At 39.5% G+C, this 19,938-nt stretch overlaps 1 protein-coding gene across 4 annotated transcripts in view; it reads left to right on the forward strand.

Moving 5' to 3' along the window:
* LOC112554885 (uncharacterized protein C16orf96 homolog) overlaps window positions 1-19,938 on the forward strand; it is a 42,085-nt gene that overhangs the window by 14,638 nt on the left and 7,509 nt on the right. For all 4 annotated transcript variants that reach the window (XM_025223060.1, XM_025222989.1, XM_025223142.1 and 1 more), the window contains exons 8-14: window positions 3,534-3,610; window positions 6,652-6,774; window positions 7,332-7,418; window positions 11,695-11,805; window positions 16,484-16,659; window positions 16,841-16,903; window positions 19,312-19,413. In XM_025223060.1, coding sequence (XP_025078845.1) covers window positions 3,534-3,610; window positions 6,652-6,774; window positions 7,332-7,418; window positions 11,695-11,805; window positions 16,484-16,659; window positions 16,841-16,903; window positions 19,312-19,413 — 739 coding nt within the window. The remainder of the gene's footprint in view (window positions 1-3,533; window positions 3,611-6,651; window positions 6,775-7,331; window positions 7,419-11,694; window positions 11,806-16,483; window positions 16,660-16,840; window positions 16,904-19,311; window positions 19,414-19,938) is intronic.

Here is a 19,938-nt window from a genome sequence, read left to right on the forward strand (position 1 = left end):
CAGCATCTAGTGTGCTCCTCACCAACCATTTTTTACATGATATATTTTGTATAGTCTTCCAAAAAGTTTGCTGGTTTGTTGAATAGTTGAGGAGGTCTGCACACGACGGTTTTTTGTATAGCATCTTTTTCTCTTGAATAATTTTTTTATATTTCTTTTGTTTAGTTTAGTTCTTATTACTCCTTGAGGAGCATAGGGCCGCAACAACACGCTGCCAGCAGACCCGGTTTTGGGCAGCCCCCTTCAGTTGGGCCCATGTGGTTCCAGTGTCCTTTGCCTCGCTCTCTACTGTTCTTTTCCAAGTCTGCTTTGGTCACCCAACTGTCCTCTTCCCCTAAGGGTTCCAGTCAAGTGCCTGCTTGGCAATGGTGTCAGCTAGTTTGCGTAGGGTGTGTGCTATCCAGCTGTCTGCAAAAGAGGGTGATGAAAATTGAGGACAAACAGGGCCACCTAGCTGTTGTCCAAGCAAATGGATATTTTGTGCTAGGACATAAATCTGCCTTTTTTCTTGCCGACCTTAAATTTACTCAAAAGTTCTTATATTTTTTTCTCTGTTGAACCATTTTTCTTATTCTCATTCCTATCCATATTAATATATTTATTTATAGACTGAGTACAGTTCAATAAACATCTGTTGAATAGCAAGAGAGCATCATTTATATCTTCATTGATCTTGTGGCTTGTTTGTATTCATAGACCTTGTACCTCAGATGAATGAGTAGCTTGGCAGAATTTCTGGATATTAGCAGTGTTCCATACCATCATGTTTACATGTAATGAATATGTATATGCATAATATTATTGTTGTAATATTTGTTATCATGATGGGATATGATAAAGGGTTTTAAAGATGCATGCTCACACTTATGGATATTACACTTGAATTGGGGCATTCTTATACTTAATACACCTCAGTTCCTTCTTTACAGACCCTTTCACACATCAGAAATGAAAAAATATGAAACAATAATAATAAGACTTGGCAAAAAAATATCCATACAAGAGCCAACACGATGTCTGCAATGTTAACAAAAGTTGATCCCCTCTCTTCCATTGAAAAGCTACAGCACACTGCTCTGTTACTTTTTTTTACAGGTCATAGTTATTACAAAGCCTAGAGACAATATTTAAATTCTCAGTTAAGAAAAGACTGCTAAACTTAACCATATTATTATATTTGTAGATAAATAGCAGATATGTGTTAATATGAGTTGAGTGGCCTTAATAATTTCTAACATTTATAAATTACAATTTACATTTTTTAATCCTTTTTATTAAATAAATTAAAAGATGAGCCAAATGCACAAAAGGAAATTGAAAGGTTATTTTGTTATTCAATAAAGATCAGCACAGACATGCTTGTACACTTGTACATATGCACGTACTCTCGCACACATGACAGATCTAATCTAGACGTGAATAAGGTAACTCCAAACACTTACCTAAATAGTTTTACCTGATGGTAGTACATCAATTGCACACTAAAATGGACAAGAAATCTGTAGCCCTTTTCTGTGCACTGTGCTATGCTAGACTGTCTAAAGTCCAGCTATTTTGAGTTCTAGCGTCTAGCGTTACCCATGTTGCGGAGTGCCTAGCACTATAGTTTGCTGTGATGGCCATTCTTCAAGACACCAATAAGGGGACTTATAAATCATCAGTCCAGGCTCAGTTTTAAGCATTCTGACACAAAGCCTATTGTCATCGTGCTCCTGTGTAGAGCAGTGGTTCTCAAAGTGTGGTCCGCGGACCACTATACATGTCAGGTGGTCTGCGGCTGACAGTCATCATGTCAGCAAAGTGATGTTTAAAGTGATGCATTCCTCGCATTAACATTTTAATTACAAAAAACGAGGTAATTTTATGTCAACTTATTACTATACTACTGTTACAAACGAACATTTAGTTTTAAATTGTAATAAAACAAATGCGGCAGTTTAAATTTGAAATTCATAGTACAGAGTGATTTTTAGGCCTTGGTGGTCCGCGGTCCGAAATACTTTGAGAACCACTGGTGTAGAGGGTGGCATAAAGATCAGCTGAAGGTTGGCAGGCTGTCAGTACCAGTCAGTAGCGCTCACTGGTGTGCAAGTTTGTGTAGTCCAGAGGGGATGGATAAGGCTGATAGGCAGACCCTTAGCAGCACAATCGGCACTGTCCTTTACACCATTCACAATATGGCCAGGCACACTTTGCACAATAATCCTCCATTGGAGTATAAAATGGACATACAATGGTGACCAGAAGTCAGAAGTAGGAGCCAGAGGAGACAGGTTTGAGAGAGAAGCTCTCCTCACCACCTGGGCATTGCAATTCCTGACTTGCCACATCCAGATTATTCAATAGGGAATGATGTATATGAATCTGGACAAACCTGAAGTCTGGAATTGTTTACAGTTAGAGAAGTAGATAGTCGTAATACTCAGAAGTCCTTAAAAATCCAATTTTAAACACTTTGTTAATTCAGCATATTAATGTAGCATAATGCATCAAAACAAGTTTATCTTTTTTTTTATCCTTGTGTGCACTTCAAGATAATAAGCAAATTTTTTAATCAGAATAGACTTTGCAGTTTGACAGTTAACTAAACAAATTAGTTAAACCAAGAAGGTTAATGAATAACAGAAAAAATATTCATGACTATTGAGTCACAACAGTAAATGCAAAACTAGAGGGTATCAATTCTGAGCAGATTTGTGACAGTGAATTAAATAACTTAATTGCTTTGATCTTTGTCACAAGATACATCAACTAACCCTAAATTAATATTTGTCTCTTAGTGCTTCAATACATTTATTAATGTGATCAAGTGTTCTCTGTGTTCAAGTTTTAAAAAATTGAGCATAAAACAGTTGGCATAAGCAAATAAAAATGTGTAGCAAAATTGCAGCAATGTTCCTGTTCCTGTATTTTATATAGTTTTACTGCACATAAGATGCAGAATGTCTTCTAATTAGGAAAGAGCTAGGTGTGAAAGGAGAGCCAGGCATGTAGCACCATCTACCCTAGGGGTAAAGCTTAAAGCTGTCCCCCTCTCTTTCATTTTTTTTGTAAGCTGGACACTTGTAATGCAGCAGATAGCACTGGATGCTTTCCTGCATACTGAGAATTCACATGGTGAAGTCGGTGTTCAAGTAGTGGAAAGCTTTTCTGTAAGTGTAGAACAGTGAGAATGAGACTTTTTCTTAATATCATTCATTGCCGTAACCTCTCTGGTTAGCCCTGGTGAATGGCTATTTCATCTCAGGGTAGGACTGGGCCTGCACTGCATGGTACCTGAACACCCGGTATCTTTGTGTATGGCAGCAATGGGATGCGTTATCACTTTGCTACTATTATCATTTCTCATTCACCAGCAAGTATGATTTGCAGAAGATGGGAAAGGGTCATTGGGCAAGCATGCTCTCCTCCGTTTTGTATGCAAGTGACCACTAGTGACTGAAAGTATGAGATGACATGACTAAAGAAGGCAAGAGGACAGAGGGCATGTCAGGGAAAATATGTCACTGCATTTTCCCTTATTTGTTTGGCAGACGAATTAACATCTATCCAAAATGAGCTTGCAAGAGTGAAGGACAGTATTGTGGAAGCGCAGCGAAATGCATTAAAGGTAAATGTATTTTTTCAATATGAAGCATTTTAAAAGCTGATATTTATTACAAAATCATTGGGATGCAGCAATTTCAGTCAAAGAAATGTACCGTCTTTATAGTTTCCTTGTCTTGCTTTGATGCTTGTGCTGCTTTGTCCATTTGACGTTCTTGAGTGGTTGTGATGGAATTCCAGTGTAGCACTCTATACTTAGTAGTGTACGGAGTAATGTCTTTGTAGAGAGTCGGAGTCGAACGAAGCCAGGACTGTCCCTTTCCCACGCCGGCTGCGTTCGTAATAGCCGGCCTTGAGCTGCCCACCCGCGGCTACTGGGTCTATTGTTACACCCAAAGTTGCCAGAGAACTTGGGGAAACAATGACCAGACATGGCGAGGGGGTGTGTCCAGTGGGACCTAGTGGGCTGGGAAAAGGGGTGAATGGTTCTGGAATGTTCAACGGTAGGGAAAATAAGTAACGTAGCTTACAGTGGCGAGGGGCTTTTTGGATTGGGAAGTGAGAGTGGAGAGACAGACGGCAGGCCAGCTGCCGAGTGAAACGCTGAATAAAATCTACAGTGTGCGGAAATTCCATCTTTGTTGTTATTGTACGACTAGCCCAACTCTACGTAACCATCAGAGACTGACGTGTTGGTTACACCAGCAAGCGACCACATGTCTATTGGTGTCTGAGAAACTTGGGGAACAAATGTCCTTGTTGCTAGTCCTTCAGTGACAGAAAAAGTATCCGAGTTGGAAGTTAAGTCAAAGGAAGTTTTGACAATGGACTACCAAAGATACTTTATATCTAGAAGCCAACCTTGTCTTTAGACTACAGTCAAATCTCGCTACTATGCCACCTACCGGGACCGAGCAAAAGTGGCATAGTAGCGAGAGTGGCATAGTAGCGAGGGTTCGTAAAAACGGCTTTATTTGCTCAAGTTACTTGTCAGTCCTAAGCTCTCAAGAATCGTCGGCTGGCGCTAGCTGTCTCCTCTCATTCTCCCCCTCACCTCTTCATCCTCCACCCCTCCCAACCACATCCGCGCACCTGCATCCTGTCGCTAGTCGACTCCCTCCCGCTCTCCCTCTGTCACGTGACTGTCACCCGGCCAGCGACTACCCCTCATCGCCAGCCTCCACCCTCCCTGAGTGCGTGCTATGTTCCATCCCACCTAACTGCCATGTCCCACACTTGACTACCATACAGTATAATAATCGAGCACTGAGCGGAATTTCACAACTTGTGTCTTTTAACAATCACAAAAAAGTGGCATAGTAGCGAAAGTCGGTAGTGGCATAGTAAATTTTTTTTACATTGAAACTAAAATTGTCAAAAACAAGAAAAATGAAGTTATTGGAGTCATTTTTCTTCAAAGCTGTAAGATCAAGATGTGTCTAAGTTATAGGAAGAATCTAAAGAGGTCCCAGTGGTGTAAGTTCACCCCTGCTGTGTCCCATTGTATCTCTCCTGCCACTGGTACCTCTGATACAGTTAAGGGAAAACAAGAAGAAGAAAGAGGATAGGGCAGGAGAGAAAGAGCCTCTCTCTGTAGGAAGTTCACTCTAGCCTTTCAATGGGGGCGATCATGGAGGGATAACAATTCTACTTATCGGCATGAATGGCATGAATGGCAGTTTGGTATGTAGGATTTTCAGGATGAGTGTGAGTTTCTGGCAGAGAAGATCAATTTAAATATTAAGAAGAGTAGTCGAGAGTATGCTACATGAAAGGATACCCATTTCATGTTCTTGGGAATCAGAAGGAATAAACCACAATGAACCCCCCAAAATTGATGCAATAAACAGTTTTAAATAAAATTTAGGCATACAACCCTGGAAGTCAAAAAGCACGAAGGTCTAACAAAATACCTTGCTTTCAGGAAGCAATGTTTGCCTTTTATAAATCACAGCACATTAAAGACATGCTTTTTAGAAACAGAAGGTGACTGCAGATCTGAGAGGAAGCTGAAACTTAAGCTACGAGATGAGGCAGGCATTCATCGTATATTTTGGAGTTTTGCATAGACAACTGGTGAGAATATAATTCGATAATAAGAATCTGGACCAGAACATTTGTTTTTTGTTTCTGGAATGAGTACCATGGCTGTCCCTACTTCAGAAGGGAGGGAAACAGCTAGACCAAATTAAATGTCTAAAAGGATAAGAGAGAGAGAAACCTAAGGAAGATTAGTGAACAGCTGATTAAGAATGCTTTTTTGCACTTTTACTGGAGCTGCTATAGTTTAGTAAATGGAAAATTGCAAAGAAATCGCAGGTAGAGGATTCCTGTATTTTTTCCTTCAGATGAATGGTTATAGAAGAACTGCGTGAAGAAGAAAACAATCATATGCAATGGTGGATGCCAGTGAATTAGCTTCGATCTTAATTGTGGGGCAGTCTATGAGCCACATGTGACCTATTGAACCTGGATGAAACTTCCCTTTTATCTTCCTGACAACCTGACAACCACTAGTGCCTTATGGAAAGTGATCCAGGAGGATAAGCAGGGTACAAACATTTGCTGCGCAAGTTGTTTGCTTTGTTTAAAATCATATTAAATCTACACAGCAGAGTTGAAATAAAAGTACATTTTCTGGAGTGGAGTGACAGAAGACAAGGGGCTGGGAATTTGTTACAAAGGATGAAAAAAGCTGGTTTGGCCCTGCAGTGGGACACCCATCATGAAAATCTTCGTTCTTATCTTGGAAGACATTTTCTGTAGGACAGATTACTTGCATTGCAGTATCTGACAAAAAGGGTTGGCTATAAGAACACCCTAAGCCAATGCTGGTCTGGTTTTATTTTTTTTAAATGGACTTTGACGTTAAATGGGTGACAGATCACTTACATCGACATAATTTTGTGGCATTTTATGGCTATAGCTTGTTTTCTGATTAAAACATAGTCAAAATGGCAGGTTTAAAGTCAACATGTACCAAACCAATAAAAGTGTGATTAGAAAAAGGACTCAAGACTATTGGCAGGGAAGTTTTTTGGGTTGCTGTTTGGCAGTGAAGAGTACTTGAAGTTCTGTTGTCAGTTGAGAATGTTATATGTGCAGAGCAGTGATACTCTTAGCAGGCTGGAGCACATGTTGCTGGAGATGGAGGCAGAAATTGAGAGATTGTCCAGTACAGCACTTGAGCAGCAAGAAGCAAGCTCACAAAAGGATACAGAGCTTGAGGTAATCATAATATATTAAGTATCCTACTATGTTTCAGCAATTTGGACATGTGAAATAATTTCAAATACATTATATGTACTCAGCACATTGCAGGCAAGAAGATTAAGGTAATTAAGTACTTTTTTAAAAACATGAAAATGTTGCATCATTGTAGGCATCTATTTTAATATTAATGACCAGAGAACTTGTATATATATATAGCACATTCCACCGCCAAAAAGAGGTGATCAGCAGTTTACAAAGCCTACTTATACTTTTACAAAATCTCATGCAACTTTGTATATGTTGTGTCCTGATTTCAATGAAGCTAGGACAGCTCGATTTAAAACTTTGCTTATTGTACAATCTACAAATGAAACTGATACTTATTTCCTGGTAATTACTGTTTTACATGTCTTTTGAAATAATTATTTATGTTAATGTCTCTTGAAAACCTTTGTATTGATTTCAAATCTATCAAAATGTGTATATATATATATAAACACATGCATGCATGATGACACATACATTTGTTTCTCGAAGGTAAGAATTTCTAATTGTTTTGTTTTTTGCCTCAGAACAAACTTCTGGAATTGTTTGAACAGTGTGATTTGTTAAAAGACCAGAAAGCAGACAAGGAATTTGTACAAATGGAAGTCCATGTAGTGAGTATAATTGTGTTGTATAAAAGCTTTTTTTCCTGGCCTTATAATTAGTGAATTAAACTTGATGTTATTTTTTTTCTTTTGTGAAGCCCACTTTGAGATTCTATGTTTAGGCAATATGTTTTGAATTTGAAATGAGTAAAGACTGGTAGAACTGTTCTGGTTATTTTCTGTCAATATCATACCTTTTATCCACCATTTTTGAGAATTATACATGCATTTGACCTTCACCATAAGTGTTGGTTTTATCTCCCATTTTTTGATGCTTAGTTAACTTATTGTAATGGATGTAGTATCTGAGCCATTACCACGTCGACATGACCTCGTCTTGTGATTTCAGTTAAGATGATGTGGTAAAGAGTGACATTTTTTAGGTTGTGTAACACGGAGACTTGTTTAGGGACAGCATGGACCGATAGCAACACTTTGTTCTCTCTAGGAATGGCACAGCATGATGGATGTTGTAGCACCAAGGTTCAGTATAAACAGGAAGCAAAAATCAGTGTTTACACTGTGTTTAGTTTATTCCTTGTTGCTCCTTAGAGGAGCATAGGGCTGCAACTACACCTCGCCAGTGGACCCGGTTTTGAGCAGCCCCCCTTAGTTAGGACCATGTGGTTCTGATGTCCTTTGCCTCGCTTTCTACAGTTCTTTTCCAAGTCTACTTTTGTCTCCCAACTCTCCTCTTCCCCTGAAGGTTCCAGTCAAGTGCCTGCTTGGCAACGGTGTCAGCTGGTTTGCACAGGGTGTGTCTTATTCAGCCCCATTTGCGCTTTTTGATGTCTCGGCTAGTGGCATTCTGGTTGATTCTTTTTCACGGGCTGCTTTTGGAGATATTTTCAGGCCATCTTATTCGCTAAATATGGTGTAGGCATCGGTTGGTAAAGGTCTGGAGCTTGTTGATGGTGTTTGTCACTCTTCAAGTTTCAGAACCATACAGTAGGACTGCCTTCACATTGGTGTTGAAGATGCTGTTCTTACTGCGAAAGTATAATGCTCGAGAGTTCCAGATGGGGCGTAGGCTGTTGAAAGAATGCCTGGTATTGTTGATGCAGCTTTTGATGTCATCATCCGCTCCACCATCCTTGCTGACAATATTTCCCAGATGTGTGAAGCAGTCTGTTTCCGGGATGCTGTTGATTCTCATCACTTTGGTCTTCTTTCTGTTGACCTTTAAGCCAGTCTTCTCTTCTTCCTCTGCTAGCTTACTCAGTTTGCTTTGTGCATGTTGCTGCTGATGAGATAGGAGGTTAATGTCATCTTCAAAGTCCAGGTTCTCTAGCTGTTTGGTGAAGATCCACTGGATACCGGTGTTGTTGTCTTGGGTTGTCTTGAGCATAACTCGGTCTATGATCATCAGGAAGATTGTTGGTGATAATATGCAACCCTGTCTTACGCCAGTCTTCACTACTAAAGGTTTAGTGAGTTTGCCATTGTGAATAACTTGGCAGGACGAGTCTAAGTACAACCATTGGATGATGTTTATGAGCTTAGGTGGAATGCCATACTGGATCATCAGCCTCTAGATGACGTCCCTGTCTACATTGTCAAATGCCTTCTCAAAGTCCACAGGAGTTATATAGAGGGAGGACTGCCACTCAATAGACTGCTCAGTGATGAAACGGAGGGTGTCAATGTGGTCAGTGGATGATCTATCCTGGCGAAACCCTGGTTGTTCTGGTCTCAGTCTCTTTGCTTCTTTGCCACTTTTGATGCTTTTGATAGCTTTAATGATTTCTGTCTTAGTGGGAGGGCTGGTGTTGACATGAAGTTGTTCAGTTGCTGGTGGTATGTTAGGTAAAGATGATGGACGAGGTCGATTTAGGATCTCTTCAAAGTGTTCCATCCAGTGGTCTCTTTGTTCTGAATCATTTGTTATGGTCTTGCCGTCTTTGTTTTTCACTGGCTTGTTTGGGTTAATGTTCCTGCCTGACAGAGTGTTATTTCATATACATGTAGTCGCTTTATGTTTCCCTGTATAGCTGCTGTCTCTGCTTCCTCTGTCAGTTCATGGGTGAAGCGTCTCTTTTCCTCTCTGACAGACCTCTTCACTTGACGGTTGGCTTCCCAATATTCAGCTCTGAGATCTTCCTTCTCTTGTTGATCTTGACACTAGTTGCACTTCTGTTTTAGTCCCTTTCTTGATTCAGTCTTTGCCTAGGTCTCTGGGGTAATCCATTCCTAGTGTTTTCTTTCCCTCTTCCCTAGAACATCTGTACAGGTTGTCTTCCAAATGCTCTTGAGTGTTGACCAGTGTTCTTCCACTGATTCTTCTGTCAGTCCTGAAAGGGCCTCCTACTTATTCTTGACTTCACAGTTATACATTTCCCTTGTTTCCTTGTTCTTGAGGTATTGAGTATTTAACTAGTGGTGTGGTCTGCCTGCTGGATCACTGAAGGACTTCAGCTTAATCTTGAAGACTACCACTAGGAGCTGGTGGTCTTAAGCAACATCTGCAGCTCTCCTAACTTGGACATCTTGAAGACTCCCTCCATTTTCGAGCAACTGTTATATGGTCAATCTGGTTTCCATCTGGACATCAGGGGAAATCCAAGGTGTCTTGTTCATATTCTTGTGTGGGACATGGTCATAAAGTGCAGAACTCTGAAGAGCTCCCCATTTAGTTTCAGAGGTTCTGGAAAATGTGAATATGAGCACAGATATTATTTCACCAAGAAATGCATTCAGTAAGCATAGTAAATAGACGGCTATTTATTCAAGAGGAATGTGCGATTATGAGCACAACTTTTTGTCTGATTGTGATATTGACTAAATCAGTCTCAAACATAATCATCAAAATAATTATATTCTTACATTAGAAATACTTTCTCACATATACTGAGGTCGATTTGGGTGAGATAAATGAATTTCAAGCAGTTGAAGTGAAAACCTGCATTGCAAACATTTTGCGGTAATTAAATTGGCATAAGTTGCTGTAATGGCTTATTATGAATTATTTTATTGTTTACTCCTATGGTGCTTTTCCTGTATTTAGTTTCATTTTTATACAGTTGTACAGAATCCCTACAACGTTGGTTGCCAAGCACATCTTGATGCTACAGATTAGATATAACCACTGGAATTCCCCAAATGCCTAAAGTTGGTGACTCCGTAAATTTTCTTCTCACTAATATGAGCAAAAGCATAGTGAAATAAGAACTTGGAGTCAGTAAAATATATTATTTAATTTGTATGTTTTATTAGAAAGTTCTTAAATGAGACAATATAGTGGCAAAATCTTTCTTTTTCCTAATGCACAATTTTCTGTTTGTGGTGTTGCAGTGAAAGAACATTAATGATAATAATCATAAATATTTAGTACACGCAAACCTTCATCTGATTGAGGAGTTCATTGAACTGAAAAAGCATCTACACATATGCTACATACAAAAGCATGTATGTGCATGCACAACTATATTATGTATAATATGTATGGATTCTTTGAAGGCTACTGCCCCCCCCCTCCGCCCCCACTACTGAAATCTTTTTTGTCCACATCCCTGCCCAAAACTTAGCTCCTCATAAGACTCACGCATCCTTTCCCTCCTTCCCATAAAGACAGTCACATGCGGAAAACAGAGGTTCTCCCTCTGTGTTGCTGAGCAGTGGAACTCTCTTCCACATCACATTACCCACTCTGACACCAAGGTTACATTCATTCTCTGAAAACATATCTGTTCACAAAGTACTGTCCCTGAATTACTATCCTTAACTTCCTTACTGTCTGTCATGTTAGCCATTAAGTATGGCTTAAGTGTTTACAATATCCTTCAAACATTCATCCATTGATTTATGTTCTGTGCCTGTATGTATCTCGCCATCCAATATCTGTTCATTTATCATTACTGGTCTGTGCAGTGAGTGCGATCTATCTTGGTCGTGGTTCTGCACATTAAAAATACCCATTATTATTAATAACTAATACACTCAAACAAATTTTTACAAGTCAAGGCTTTTTCATCCTTTGAAAAGCCATTTATGAATGATGTTAGACATTTGTAGGTCTGAAGTGTACTCTCAGGTACACAGCAATGTCAGTTATCACTTTATTTGTTTATTTTTGGTGAGAGCTGACATGCACTACATGTAACAACAGCAGACAGGAAGTAGTCTATCAGCCACTTGGGGTGAAGGTCACATGCATGCAATTCTCTGAAATTGTCCATATCAGTGTATGGATATGATCTTGTATTTTAGTTGTTTCTTTTTATTCTAACATAATGACATGTATTGTCACATCCACATACAAAGTTGGTTGATAAATGTATAATTTCAGAAAGCAGACAAAGAGCAGTTGGAAGGAAAGGTTAATCACAGTGTGTTTAACTTAGCCACTGAAGAGATCAATAAGATGATTAAGGAAATTTTGGATCAGATTGCTGGTAACGTAAGTAACTTTTTTGTATTTTCATGTAATATGACATATAATAAAATTCATTATACCATCGCACCAATGCTTCTGTTTTACTGCTTGCCTGTGAAATACAGATACTGTACAGAGTATATTTGCTGTCAAACTTCCCACTTTACAGTTCAGCCTACCCCTTATTCTAAATTCTAGATGTGTTATGCATCTGTTACCTAGGAGTATGCATATCTTGAAAATAGTATAAAACTCCTCTGGTGGGTTATATTTTTTCACTTGTGCAGTCGTGATCCTTACTCTTTCATGTTAAGAAATGTTAATTAGCTATGGGGACAAGACTACGATGTCATTAAGAAAGGAGTATAGCGACCATGCTTTAAAGAAATTCATTGGATTTATGTACCTTGTATGAGATCCATAGAAGTCTTCTCAGGCACTTGTTCTCAAATACTTGGATTCTCCTCTCTGTATCGACAAGTAGAGTTCAGGTTTCATATCCACAGGATTGGTACAAGGGACCTGTAGAGATATTATACTTGGAAAACCTAATACTATGGCCGCATCAGATCCAGTCCAGCCTAACCACTTCTGCTGTTAATGTCATGATCCTGATGCATATATGTCATGGAGCTGCTGTCTTTGGAGAGGGTGATTCCCAAGTACTTAAAGCTGTTTGCCTCTATGAGCCATACTCTGTTCATGTCAGTATCTGCTTTGCTATTGCTAGTGATCATGATTTTGCTCTTGTTAGTGCTGGTCTTCATTTCATATGTTTTTGGACTTTCTAAAAGTCTGTTGGTTAGGTCTTGCAGCCTGCAGTTTTTTGTTGGTTCCTGCTATCAGATTGATGTCATTTGCAAAGCAAAATTTACAGATAATCCTTCAAATGATGGAAATGGAAGTGTGATGGTGTTTCAGGGATTTAGCCATGATGTTTACTCTTCAGCAAGACATCGTTTTATCCCCATTCATAGCTCATTTGAAACATTGCCAACACTAGATAACTTTCTTCATCTGGTACAGCTTTTTCAACCTCTTCTTACAGGACTGGTAGGTTCAGATTTAATACTTCTAGTCTGGTTTTTTGGAAGGATATTAGCACCTGTCCAGCTGGAAATTCAGTTTAATGTAACCAGTATGTCTTTTTTTACATTCCTATATGTGAGTACTCAGGAATGAGGAAATCATGCAAGAAGAACAGATTAAAGTGTTTAGGGAGAGAAAACTGGTTTTGCTGTCTCCACAACAGTGATAATGACACTGACAGCATACTTCTCTGTTTTGACTCTAGCATGAAATGAAGAGCACAAATTTAGCTGTATGGGGTCAGCACTGTATACAGGTAGTCCTCGGTTTACGACGGTCTCGAGTTACGTCGTTTCGTGGTTACGACGCTCATTCCGACTTACGAGGTCAGTGCATCATAGAAAAGGAAGGCCATCACCATGGAGGTGAAAGTGGATATCATAAGGCAATCTGATAAGGGGGAAACAGCAACAGAAATTAGCAGGTTATTAGGACTTAGTCGTTCGACTGTCACTTCGATTATCAAGGATAAAGATCGCATATCCTTGAACATGTGAAACGATCTGCTCCGATAAAAGCGACAGTGACGACAAAGCGTACTGTACTCCACAATAGTTTACTGTACTTATGTTGATTGATAATTATATAGAGTACTGTGTTAGGATAGGTGTATGGATAGGCTACGTGTTTGCAGTACTGTACTGTTATTATGGTACAGTACTGTATGAACGTATGATCCGACTTACGTCGAAATTCGGTTTACGACGCCGCGTTAAGAACGGATCCCCGTCGTAAGTCGAGGACTACCTGTAGTTTTTTTCCTCATTGTTTTAATGAAGTGAACCCATGTTCTTCGAATATTTAATGTTTTTTGTTTTAATTTAATGTTTTTAATATTTAATGAATGTTAGTGTTCCAGTTTAATTACCTGAATTGGTCCCACAACCAAAAACTGCATCAAAAGCATAACTTATGAAAATATATCTAGCGCTTTATCTAGTAACTAACCCTGACTATATAATGTCATAACTTAATTTGCTTTAATTTTTTTTGTTTGCTACTCACTATCTAATTTAAGTAGTTTTGTGCATTATTAATGCTTATAAAGCTTCATGTCATAAATCTAGCGTTGCATTTTGTTACTTAAAGGTGTTCCTGATGTACGATTGAAAGACATTCCACTTTTGTGGTTTGAGTTTAGTCACACTTTAATCATAATAGAATAGTAATTGCTAAATCTTTTCTGATGGAGTAATATGATGGAATGAATCTGATGGAATAGTGATGAAGCTGCCAACCAAGGCTTTTTATCCTCTGTTCTTCATCCCACTTTTTTTTCCTTATTTGGTGATGCAGCTTGGCTGCTGACTGCATACTCCACCTCACACTATTTGACCCTCAGCAAGGTAGACATCCTGATTGGCTGTTCCCCCTCCCTCTCTTGTGTTATATATCTTTAGAAAGGTGCATCAAAAAGGGCATAATTCAGATTTTCTATTTGGATGACTAAGCATCTAAGTCTTAAAGGGTATTGAATGTAGTGTGGATCCATTAATGAATGGATTGTGACTCTTTAAGCAAATATCAAGCTAGGTAAAAGAACAGGGGCTTCAAGTGACTGGAATTCAGTATAGACAGGGACAAAGGCCATTGTACAGTTATGCTGTCTGAAAATTAACATTATCTAACCACAGTATACTAGTTTATTAGTTTAGTTTATTCCTTGTTATTCCTTTGAAGAGCTTAGGGCCGTAACAACACCTCGCCAGCGGACCCGGTTTTGGTCAGCCCCTTTCAGTTGGGCCCAGGTGGTTCCGATGTCCTTTGCCTCACTTTCTACTGTTCTTCTTGCCTTGGTCGTCAAAAGATGAGTCGGCTAGCTGGCTTCCCTAAGGCATTCTCCAGCATACGTCATAAGCTCTTCTAGAGAGGAATCTTCCCAACCAGGCCCTTGTTGTGGTACTGTTGCGGTTTCTGTAACAGCTTTTTTACATGAGTCTGAGTGGGTTGTTAGCCCAAAGCAAAACCCCCAACCTGGAGGGCCAGGGTGCAACATTTTAGTCTGGCCTCTCCCCTGACAGACCTGTTGGGCTTGGTTAGACCTGCCAGGAGGACAGGGCTCCCGCCGACATAGCTCTGTGGATCGACAAGGTGTGCAAGCCACCACACTACTACAAGGTAAGTTGCACCAGGTAGTGGTAGACAGTATACTATCTATCCACTATCTACTATCCTCCGCTTTGCAGATTACTGATCTATTAGCAGGTATACTAACAAAGAACTGCAAGACCTCACTGACAGTTCAAATGCATATGGAATGAAGACCAACACTGAAAAGAGCAAAGTTATGATCCATGGCAGCAACAAAACAGATCTATATGTACAGCTCCAAGAGGTAAGCAGCTTCAAATACTTGGGAGCCACCCTCTCCAAGGACGGCAGCTCCATGCCAGATACATGAATCAGGATCGCATCAGTAACAGTGGCAATGGCTCAACTGGATAGGATCTGGCATAGCCATAAGATAAGGTTCACTACCAAGTACAAGCTGTACAAATCCCTGGTAGTGCTGATCCTGCTCTACGGATGTGACACGTAGACTCTGCTTGTCAAAACGGAAAGGACAATCCAGCCATTGGAGAACAAGTGCCCCTGAAGGTTCCAGTCAAGTGCCTGCTTGGCAACTGTGTCAGCTGGTTTGCACAGGGTGTGTCCTATCCAGCCCCATTTGCGCTTTTTGATGTCTTGGCTAGTGGCATTCTGGTTGATTCTTTTTCACAGGCTGCTTTTGGAGATATTTTCAGGCCATCTTATTTGCTAAATATGGTGTAGGCATCGGTTGGTAAAGGTCTGGAGCTTGTTGATGGTGTTTGTCACTCTCCAAGTTTCAGAACCATACAGTAGGACTGCCTTCACATTGGTGTTGAAGATGCTGTTCTTACTGCGAAAGTATAATGCTCGAGAGTTCCAGATGGGGCGTAGGCTGTTGAAAGAATGCCTGGTATTGTTGATGCAGCTTTTGATGTCATCATCCGCTCCACCATCCTTGCTGACAATGTTTCCCAGATGTGTGAAGCAGTCTGTTTCCGGGATGCTGTTGATTCTCATCACTTAGGTCTTCTTTCTGTTGACCTTTAAGCCAGTCTTCTCTTCTTCCTCTGCTAGCTTACTCAGTTTGCTTTGTGCATGTTGCTGCTGATGAGATAGGAGGTTAATGTCATCTTCAAAGTCCAGGTTCTCTAGCTGTTTGGTGAAGATCCACTGGATACCGGTGTTGTTGTCTTGGGTTGTCTTGAGCATAATCCGGTCTATGATCATCAGGAAGATTGTTGGTGATAATATGCAACCCTGTCTTACGCCAGTCTTCATTATGAAAGGCTTAGTGAGTTGATTGTCTAGATGCTCAACTCATTCTGCTTGCATGGACTTTAGTGTGATAAACAGAACTAATCATCCCAGAATTACTGAAAATTTTGAGTCTGAAACTCAATATTTGAAGACTATAGTTAAGCATATTATTTCAATAATGACAAGTTTTATTTTTTCAGATTTTGTATATAGGCTTTCCTCATGTGCTTACATCCAAAAAAATGGGTTTATAAATTTGTCCCCCTTTGTCCTTTGATTGGGTTATCTATTTTTGATGAAAAAGAGAGTGATAAATTTGTGACAGCAAGGAGAGTGGAAGGACACATTCACTAAACTGACCAATGATGTGGATGGCAAGCTTGATCGAATGGAACTGACACCCCTGAAAGATTGGCTAGAGAGGAAACTGAGAATCCTCAACAAAAAGATTGAGCAAGGAAAACTGGAGTGGAATGATGACACAGCTGCTGGCTTGCGCAGGTATTTGAACCACTTTACTTAGCAATCCATGGAGTGTTGCAACAAGATTTTTTGTTTTATTTTACCTGCTTAACACAATTTTCTACAGTAATTTGATGGAAAAGGTGTAGATTTTAGTGTTAGGTCTCTGTAAAAGTTATTTGAAGTTGCTCTTTAACCTCTTACCTCACTTCCTTAACAGACAACTCCTGCAGCATTATCACTGCCTATCCTGTGACAAACCCATGGATATAATGCCAACTGGGTAAGTTTTCTACTCATTTATTTCAGCATCAGAAGTATTGTTAGCTCATTCACATCATAGGATGAATGAGATGATGCTAATTACCTTAAAATACATGCAAATATCTTATTGTCAAAAATACTTTTTAATAAAATAGAGAGATGGAAAGACTAAACAAACTTACAAAAATTATACATCTAAAAGGAACATGTTTGGTGAATTATGTCTTGTAAACCTGGTGGTAATGCCAACTATATTACCCTCTGATAACACTATAATTTTGGAGACAGTCACATATCAAGTAGAAATGAATGAGCATTTCTCAATGTGAAGAAACACCAGCTATAACTTGACATTTAGCTGGTAACAGCCTCTGCAGTTTAGTGTTTTGTCTTTGAATAGCCAGTGGTCACTAGAGAAAGAAAGGATATGATGGAAAGTTTCTGAACTTTCTGTGAAAGTGGCTTCCTTTCTGTGAAAGTGGCTTCCTTTCTGTCAAAGTGGCTTCCTTTTATGTCAAAGTGGATTCCTTTCTGGTCTAAAGAAGATAGTTGTATGTGGAAATGCATCAACTAGCAAAATTATTGATTTTTCTCCCACATTTCCCAGTGTAATATTTGTGTTAAAAAAAAGTCTGTGACACACATATATCCTCCATATCTAAGTTACAGCCAGGTCATATATAGATAGAAGAGTTTAATGTTCAGATATAGATGTTTTTGGATGATTGATGTATAGTAAAGTGGATAATCAGAGATAGATGATTTTGTGTCAACCATTTTATAAAAATTTAATCCACCATCAGCTGTTGCAATTTGACAACATTAAAAGGATAAAGAAGAACTTGCACATGATATGAACAAATACCACTGGCATACTTTTGGATTTTGAGAGGTGAAAACGTTGCTAGGCCAGGGATAGGTGAAAGGAACCTCCTAAAGTCAATTCTTTTTCCTTTGGACCTCTAGAAGAGTTGGAAAAGTCATGGAGGGCAATATCATCAGATTATTTGATGAAAGGGATGCCATTGGATTCAGTGCAATCATTCATGTATAGAGAGGGCAACAGTGCCTTGAGAAGAGCCAGTAGAGGAAGGCTTAGAGGAAGATTAAACACCCTGGTAGGAGTCAGTCTGAGACATGTTGACAAGAAAACTGACAATACACAGTATAATTCTAAGGTATACTCCAAGAACCTGAAATTTTAGTAAGGTGGGATTGAATTGTTTTGAAAGTAGAAGAGAAGCTTATCAATGAGGTACTGTGGAAAGCCAACAAGAAGAGAGTTGCAGTAGTCTAGTTCAGACAGAAGAAATGAGCAGATGAGAATTTTGGTGGTTGAGATGGATACAGTATGGCGAATGGAGCTGATCTTCTGGAGCTCATAGTATACAGAACGACAGATGCGAGAAACATGCTTATCAAAAGACATGTCAGCAGATATCATGTAACCTAAGTTACATGTTGAGGTAGAAATTTTTACAAATTTAGTGCCCCGTGGATTTATAAATCAAGTTGTTTTTCAGAAAAAGAGGAGGAATTAGCGTTTTACGTTGAACCAGCTATATCATGGTAAAGCAGCGAGCCCTGGAAACATGTCACATGCAGAATGCCCAAGATAAGAGCTGAACCCTGGACAATCAACCTTCACAGTAACCATTGTACCACTGGACCACTCCTTTCAGAAGAGGGGCAGCTGTCTGGTTGGCCATCTGGCACAGGCAGTCCTCTTCAGTGGCAACATAGTTGACTGGTTCAGAGCAACAGTGAGAGTTTGAGAACGCTGAATATGTTCAGCATCATTCTGAAAAAAGGATCATGGCAGATGTATTGAAAGAACATTAGGGTTTGGCCAGCATTGGCTTCAGGACAATCTCCAACTTGCATTTTGCAAGTAACATAGATGGGCTAAATGGCAAAAACAAAGACTTTCTATCATGAAAAAAAAAAACATCAAAAGTGTTTGGTACCGATGTAATACAGAAAAGACTAATATAATGACAAATAACATTAAAGCACCAACATGGACAAAGGAAACATTTTAGGGACATTTGGCAGTATTTGATGTTTGGGGTTAAAGGTAGACTAAAACATGGGTAGAAGATAGTCATTCAGCATAGTCAAAAGAAGGGTGAAAAAGGTGACAGTAATGTCATCAACTTTTCCTTTAAATCAGATCAACGGGCTGAGGATGATTTTCAGGTAACTAAAATGAAATATTTACTAGTATCTGTCCTCTTTGTGATGTCTGGTGACAAATAAAAAGAAATATCGTAAATTTTATTTATTATCAGATGTAAGCAGCATTGATTGGACATCAAGATAAACAAAGCTGATTAGAAATATCAGTGGTTAATTAAGGCCATTTTTAAAGTCAAATTATTCTACTTATAGAGAGTGTTTGAGAATATACTATGTTGCTTTTGATAGCGCTCAGCCTTCATTACCTGCTGGATACCCATTGCCTCCCACAAGATCACCACGCCCTTACACCACTTTTGAGTTGGACCACATCAGACAACACACTAGAAGGTATTATCAAACATACTTTTAATACAATATTACTATTATATAATAATAGTATTTTGAAGATTATACATTTCAGACCATTACAACAAAGTCCCTTGTATGCAGCTTAGATGTTGTAGATTTATCTTCTTCCTAGAAAGTTTATCTAAAATGCCTTTAACACTTTAAGATGTTATACTGGAGCGCAGACATATACTGTATGTGGTAGAGGCTGACTAAGATGCCAGCTGAAAGCCGATTGGTCGGTAGCGTGGACAGGTCAAGCTGATTGGCGTGCAGGTTTGTTTTGGGTCAAGGGGGACGGGGGGCCACGATAGAAAGAAGGGGTGGCACCCAGCCCCAACACCCCCTTTCCCCCTGGACACAGTAGCACAGCAAGCGCTGTCGTCCTGTATGACCAGGTACCCATGGCCGTACATTACCCCTCCCTGGGATATAAAAGGGCGTACGAGAGGTTGAGAGAGAATACCCCCCCCCCCTTATACCCACATCCACCATACCCACACCCTCCACAGATCCCAACCCCCT

The sequence above is a fragment of the Pomacea canaliculata genome, linkage group LG1, assembly GCF_003073045.1.
Source record: "Pomacea canaliculata isolate SZHN2017 linkage group LG1, ASM307304v1, whole genome shotgun sequence".
NCBI lineage: Eukaryota > Metazoa > Mollusca > Gastropoda > Architaenioglossa > Ampullariidae > Pomacea > Pomacea canaliculata.